The sequence below is a fragment of the Pseudophryne corroboree genome, chromosome 4, assembly GCF_028390025.1.
Source record: "Pseudophryne corroboree isolate aPseCor3 chromosome 4, aPseCor3.hap2, whole genome shotgun sequence".
NCBI classification, from domain to species: Eukaryota; Metazoa; Chordata; class Amphibia; order Anura; family Myobatrachidae; genus Pseudophryne; species Pseudophryne corroboree.
The window spans coordinates 923,020,302-923,027,650 of NC_086447.1; the positions used below are offsets into that span (position 1 = coordinate 923,020,302).

General features: G+C 48.0%; 1 protein-coding gene across 1 annotated transcript; it reads right to left on the reverse strand.

The window, feature by feature from the left end:
* Nucleotides 1–1,068: 1,068 nt before the first annotated feature.
* On the reverse strand, nucleotides 1,069–7,048 carry CCDC185 (coiled-coil domain containing 185). Its single transcript, XM_063919023.1, has 2 exons — nucleotides 5,363–7,048; nucleotides 1,069–3,880 (listed from the first exon to the last, which is right to left on the reverse strand). Exon 1 carries the CDS (start codon nucleotides 6,937–6,939, stop codon nucleotides 5,365–5,367), a length of 1,575 nt encoding a protein of 524 aa, XP_063775093.1. The 5' UTR covers nucleotides 6,940–7,048; the 3' UTR covers nucleotides 1,069–3,880; nucleotides 5,363–5,364.
* Between the last annotated feature and the right edge of the window lie 301 nt (nucleotides 7,049–7,349).

Genomic DNA, 7,349 nt, shown 5'->3' on the forward strand with positions numbered 1-7,349 from the left:
TACCATCAGCTTACTGTCACAAAGGGACCATCTTCAGCAAGACATCTGAGTGAGACCAGGTGGAGCCTCCGCTGCTGACTTCCGCCATTACACGCTGCAGTGACCAGATGAAGTTGGGGTATGAGGGGGCAGTGGGAACATGCGTTAGTCTAGCAAATAATGGACCCCTAACTCAGGGCTTTATTCATCCACATTACTGAGCAGCTTCCCCACCCCCAGGCAAACCAACCCCTACGGCCACACAACCAAGGGGTTACGCCCTGGCATAGCAGCCCTCCGCATCCACACCGCAGTGCAGCTACACACAGGAAAATCAAATTGCCTCCTTCCCCCCAGCGGCCACGTTAATGAGCAGCTATCTCCCACAGGCAACCAACTCCCACAGCCACACACATACAAGGGGTACCGCCAGGCAAACCACTCCGCATCCTCCCCCAGGCAAACAATCCCTCCTAGCAAGAAAAAAAGAGAGACATTGTTTCCCCCAGCACCCTGAATGATAACAGTAACCAGATATAAATCCCACATAATATTATAATTCAGAGATCTTGGTTACACATATTTGCGCAAATGTGTGACTAAGCACCAAAGCCGCATCAAGGCGTCTCTGTATATTTTGGGTCCCTAGCGCTATATCTAGGTGCAGGGTGTTGCACCCCAAAACAATCCCTCCTACCCTGTGGCCACATCACTACGCCTCCGAAGCTGCAGTCCCTGGTCAGGCAGAGACCCTCTTATTGGAGATCTCTATGCAGCCTGAGTTTGGAGACAGCAGACAGCGTATGCCCGGGACAGACACTCAGCACATGCACTCCTGTGCAAGAAATGGCGGCCTAAATACAGGCACGCCTCCATAAATCTCCGCTGGGGCTGAAGAGGATCTGCTTCCTCCCTCCAAAATCTAGTAGCCAGACAGCAAAATCTAGAGGCCGTGGCTACCTGGGATTTGTCGAGCCCTGCCCTAATTCTACTATAGCTTATCACACAACATGAGATATCACACTGTACACTGTGACACACATTACAGCACTTTCTTGTGTTATTTCCAAGTTCTACAAATGACACCACTTCAACTGTGTAAATTACATTTATTTTGTTCCGTATCAAACTTACAAAAATAGATTTCTAGACACTGGTATTATAGCAAATCACCTACTGCGGAGTAATGTAGTAATATTAATACATAAATTTAGCAATACTGCACCTAATACTGATGTTGTGTTGCCCAGAATGAGAATAACGTGTGACACATTCACCTTCCTCCGATGAAATAACTTATCACTTTTACAGAATTGTACGGACAGTGATACAGAATGGCATGGGGTGGGGATATTACTGCAAAGGTAAAACTCAGCCGCAGCGCCTGATTCAGAGGGGATCGCAAGACGGCCGCACGTGCGCCTAAATCGTGTGCACGGAAATACGGCTCTTCATCCAACGTGTCTCATCTATTCCGTGCGTTACAGATTACGTGACATTGAGGACTGTCTACATTTGGCATCACTGTGTGTGCAGTTCCCAGTGTATCTCTGTAAGCCGGGTACACAGTTGAATGACCCAGCAATCTTGCGATACGATGTAGCGATATATTGTGTGCATGTACATACTACACAATCCGCCTTACAGGATTACTGTTACTGTACCGCATTACCACACACACTCTTTGGCTATGTAAAGAACATTTGTGAAAATACTGCTCTGTTTTCTCATCCAAATACTACTGTACGTAGAATACTAGTATGTGAGAAGTGCGTGCTTATAAGACCAAGTAAAGAAGAAGGGTTCTAAGGGGGTTATTCAGGCTTCTTAGCAAACCAAAAAAAGCACTCTAATGGGCAAAACCATGTGCGCTGCAAGTGGGGCAGATGTAACATGTGCAGAGAGAGTTATAGGCCCTACACACATGCCGATATTCTGAAAGATATGAACGATCTCGTTCATTAATGAACGAGCCCGCGCTCGTTCATCGCTGATCTCCCGTCGGCTGTGCATGCTGGCCAATATGGACGATCTCGTCCATATTTGCCTGCACTTCAATGCAGCCGGGTGACGGGGGGAGTGAAGAAACTCCGTCACGTACCGGCCGTCGGGCACCTCGGCGGCGCATCACCGAGTGTGTAGGGCCCTTTAGATTTGGGTGGGTTATATTGTTTCTGTGAGGGTAAATACTGGCTGCTTTATTTTTACACTGCAATTTAGATTTCAGTTTGAGCACACCCCACCCAAATCTAACTCTCTCTGCACGTGTTACATCTGCCCCACCTGCAGTGCACATGGGGGGGTGATTCAGACCTGATCGCTCGCTAGCGTTTTTTGCAGTCCTGCGATCAGGTCAGAACTGTGCATGCGTATGCACCGCAATGTGCAGGCGCATCGCACGGGTACAAAGCGGATCGCCGCTCAGCGATGGGTCTGTACAAAGAATCCATTCGCACGGGCGATCGCAAGGTGACAGGAAGAAGGTGCTTGTGGGTGGCAAATGACCGTTTTCTGGGAGTGGTTGGGAAAATGCAGGCGTGACCAAGCGTTTGCAGGGCGGGTTCCTGACGTCCAGTTTTCGTACAGCTCGGCTGCACATGCGTTTGCACGCTTGCAAAGCAAAATAACACTCCCCTGTAGGCAGCAACTATGCGAACGCAGGACTGCAAAATCCCCTAGCGAGCGATCCGGTCTGAGTGAGGGACATGATTTTGCCCATTCGTGTGCTTTTTTGGTATGCCAACACACCTGAATAAGGTACTAAGGGTATCCGGACTCCAGGTCGACAACAAAAAGGTCGACACACCTTAGGTCGACGCCAATTGGTTGACACCTTAGGTCGACATGGACAATAGGTCGACATGGACAAAAGGTCGACAGGAACAAGGTCGACATGGAAAAAGGTCGACATGAGTTTTTCACAATTTTTTTCTTTTTTGGAACTTTTTCATACTTAACGATCCACGTGGACTACGATTGGAACGGTAAAGTGTGCCGAGCGGAGCGGAGCGAAGGCACCATGCCCGAAGCATGGCGAGCAAAGCGAGCCATGCGAGGGGACGCGGTGCACTAATTCGGGTTCCCGGTCACTCTACGAAGAAAACGACACCAAAAAAAACATAAAAAACTCATGTCGACCTTTTTACATGTCGACCTTGTTCCTGTCGACCTTTTCTCCATGTCGACCTTTTGTCCATACCGACCTAAGGTGTGTCGACCAATTGGCGTCGACCTAAGGTGTGTCGACCTTTTTGTTGTCGACCTGGAGTCCCAGACCCGGTACTAAGCACCTTCTAAAGGGCCAATCGGACATGCTGCAGTCCTTCACACACCCTTAAAAACATGATGTCCGTCAGGACTACACACAGATACTTTATAGAAAGTGAATAAGCCGCTGCACCATGTAGGGGCGTTTACCCCAACAACAGAACAGTCCTTTGGGTATTTTTGTGCAATGGGCCATCTATTACTGGACAACCCCTAAAGCTCTGCCTGAACATAAAAACAATGTATTGCCAACGCTGATGACACGGAGCCTCTAGGAGCTGCTCTTATTACACAGATCTATAGGATGTATCTCAAGAAAACACTTTCAGTAACCTTGACTACCAGAATCTTCAAGGCCAGTATATAGAAGTACGTAACACTCATTATCTCTATATGAATACAACATATTCAAAATATATATAACAAATATAGATATATTGTATGTTGTAAAGCAATTTGCAGTGATTAAAATAAGGGTAAGCAGCTGAACGTCGCTTTGCAATACACTATATAAAACTAGCGTCACATCTGTTAAATGCTTTTAGGCTTTAATGAATCTATATCCTGCAGGTGATAACGGTTTCCTCTACAGCCAGCAGCAGTGTGCTTCGCACAGGGATAGCAACAGCAACACCTGCAGGTAAACGAAGGCGATACTCTATTTAAAAAACATACTGAGAAGTAAAACAATATAATCAAAATAGATCTCATTAAATAGCAAAGCTCAATTATTTGTAATTTCACATAACACCCGTAAATACCTTATTTTCTGCCTAAAAAGTTATTTACCAGCTCACCTGTGTCAGGTAAGCAGGACTGGGCGGTCCCATGCCAGGGACTCTCATACTTAGGGAGTACTCACACTAGTTTATACTGAACTGACGGAAAAACTTTTGAAGAGTAAAGAGCAAAACGCAAAGAATGTTATAAAGAGCTATTGCGGGGATGAAAGGGTCGATAATAAAATGTTTTGAGACATAATCCAATTCAGTAAATGGTGATTTGTTAGCATGTGTCCTTACAAAGTCCAACGCTTGTTATTACAAAATGCTGATTGTTACAAAGTTTCTAAGTAAAGTCAATTTACTAAACATGGCCCATTTTACATATCTGCCATAAGTACCATATTATCTGTTTGGTGTGGAGCTACAAGTCCCAGCATGCACTAATATCCTCCAGCTGGGACTTCTAGTTCCACCCAAGCTAGTCACCAGTTGCCCTTGCAGTGGATTCCAGTTTCGTGTGATGCAATACTGCCAGTACCATGAACAAAATGCACGCCAGTGGGTAAGAAGAAACTATGTCTACTTACACTTCCGGGATGTGACTACATAATACTCACTGTAAACCACACTTCCCATTCTAGGAGACACTCTATAAAGACAATGGGGTATATGTACTGAGCCATGGAGAGAGCTAATGTACCAACCAACCAGCTCCTGTCATTTTTTGAAACACAGGTGGTCATTCCGAGTTGTTCGCAACGGAGCGATTAGTCGCTAATGCGCATGCGCAATGTCCGCAGTGCGACTGCGCCAAGTAAATTTGCTATGCAGTTAGGTATTTTACTCACGGCATTACTAGGCTTTTTCTTCGTTCTGGTGATCGTTGTGTGATTGACAGGAAGTGGGTGTTTCTGGGCGGAAACTGGCCGTTTTATGGCTGTGTGAGAAAAAACGCTACCGTTTCTGGGAAAAACGCGGGAGTGTCTGAAGAAACGGGGGAGTGTCTGGGCAAACGCTGGGTGTGTTTGTGACGTCAAACCAGGAACGAAACTGACTGAACTGATCGCAGTTGCCGAGTAAGTGTGGAGCTACTCAGAAACTGCTAAGAAGTGTCTATTCGCAATTCTGCTAATCTTTCGTTCGCAATTTTGATAAGCTAAGATTCACTCCCAGTAGGCGGCGGCTTAGCATGTGCAAAGCTGCTAAAAGCAGCTTGCGAGCGAACAACTCGGAATGAGGGCCACAGCCTTAACATAGCAGTTAGGAGCTGGCTGATTGCTACACTATCTCCGACCACTTTATCTCTCTCCGAGGCTTAGTACATAAACCCCAATCTGTAAATGAACTTTGGATGCCTTTTGCCAGGGTCCTGGTTCTGCTACCCACTTTACCGTTAAGGGAGAGATTTCATAAGACTTGCATTTAATTGCGCCTGCAGAGCCATTTGGTCAAAAGTTCTGCTTTTGGTCTGTTCTCTAATCTTATCCCGAATATGAAAAGAAGCCTGGGCTACCCTCCTCCCTTGCTCAATGGTGGCTTCTTTCTCCTTGAGGAGCTGGTCACTTTTTCGGTCTTTAATCCGGATAAGGTGGGCGACCTCTCTCCTGTGGCTGTCTTCCTCTTGCTGGATTTTTTGCATTAAGAGGCGGTGCGCCCTGTCCTTGATGAAGTTCAGCTCTTTGGTCTTTTCGGCCTTGCTCTGTATACTTTTCCCTAAAGAATCTTTTGCCTGTTTCATCTTTTGGTCAGTGAGCTGAAGCAGCACCTTCTTGTGCTTCATCTGCTCTTTCTCCTGCTGCTCGGCCCTGATCTTGGCCATGAGTGTCAGCTCCTCTTCCCTTGTTGCTCTCTCTTGTAACTCCTTGCTCCTTTCCTCCACAATCTGCTCATAGAGCTCTTGGAACCTCTGCTCCTTCTGCTGGATGGTCATCCTCTTGGAACGCTCCTCCGCTCTCACCTGGCTGTCCACCTCTTCCTTCAACCTGGAATGTCTTAGCTTCTCATACTCATTTTTTACTTGGATGTTCTTCTTATTCTGGAAGTCTTTGACCATCTTGGCCGTGATGGCCTGCATCATCCGTTCTTCCAGAGGATAGCTACTAGTTTCTCCGGTGTTTATGTCCATCGCTTCTTGGAATCGGTCCTTGCTATCTATATCACATCTGGCTTTCACTAAACCTCCATTGGGCACTGTCTTTTGTTCCTGGCCCAACGCGTTCCACCTCTTGCTCTTCTGGATGGGCATGTGATGGACTGAGTTTTGTTTGGAGCTCACAGGTTTTCTCCTGCGATTCTGCAGCTTGTCCATGGAACTGCTCTTGCCCATGGCCGCCCTGAGGGCCCGTTCCTTGCTCCGAAGCTCTTCCCAGGCCTGCTCAGCTTGCAGCATCCTCTGCTTGGACATCTCTTCCTCCTGGTGTTTCAGTAACATCAGGGCTGCGATTTTCTTATCTTTGTCAGGAACAGACAACCCGAGGTCCCTCTCCACCTTCCTGGCCAGCCGGTTGACCTCCACCTCTGGGCGAAGAAGGTCACCATGACTCAGGCTTTTCCTCAGGGTCTCACCTCCGCTTCGGTGGCTCTTGCCTGTGGAGTTCTGAGGGGCCCATCGGAGTGAGGCGTTGGTGGTGGGCAGAGGGCGGCCTCTCTGGGGATCAGACAGGGTAGACCGTGGCATTTTATAGTCATTCTCCAGCATTTGGTGCCTCAGCTCTCGGCACAACCTCAGTTTCCTGAGGCGCTGTCTCTCCTGAGCCTCATAAAGGTCACTGACCTCCAGGCCCCCAGCCCCCTTGTTCTCCTCCCTCACCTCAGCATAGGACTTGTGCAGCAGGTCCACGGGCCTCACCCCCAGCCTGGCACAGGCTTCCAGGGACCGGGGGCTGGTCAGTACATAGCGGCTGCCCGCACACTCCTGGAAGTTACTGAGGTCCAGGTGCAGCGAGGGAGACTGCCTGCCGTCCTCCATCTCTAGCCCTCGGTATGCCTTCCGTTGTTGCTAGCCTCGGACAGACGCTTCTCTCGGTTGCCCAGGGTGACCTGCACGCACGCATATCAGGACGGTTAAGGAGCTGGAGTCGTGCATTGTAAACATGAGGGCGTCCTCTAGTGACAGCTGTGGTCATTACGACCTGCCGGCCGGTACGTCACTACGCATGCGCAGCTAGACTTTTCCTAACACTAGAGTTAGCCAAGGTATGTTGCCAGTGAATCCGCATAGGAGCGCAGAGCTGTGTCGTTCCTCCGCCATTTTCCCGAAGACACATTTACAGTATTCCCAAACTACTGTATATGCAGCAATTCCATTTCCTGGCTAATGTAAAATATCTCTTACAGGTCAGCTCATAGACTAATTTAAATATGATATGTAGCGTTAAA

Bases quoted from the DNA above. Each gene is read 5' to 3' on its own strand.
- CCDC185 (XM_063919023.1), bottom strand. From the start codon at position 6,939: ATGGAGGACGGCAGGCAGTCTCCCTCGCTGCACCTGGACCTCAGTAAC.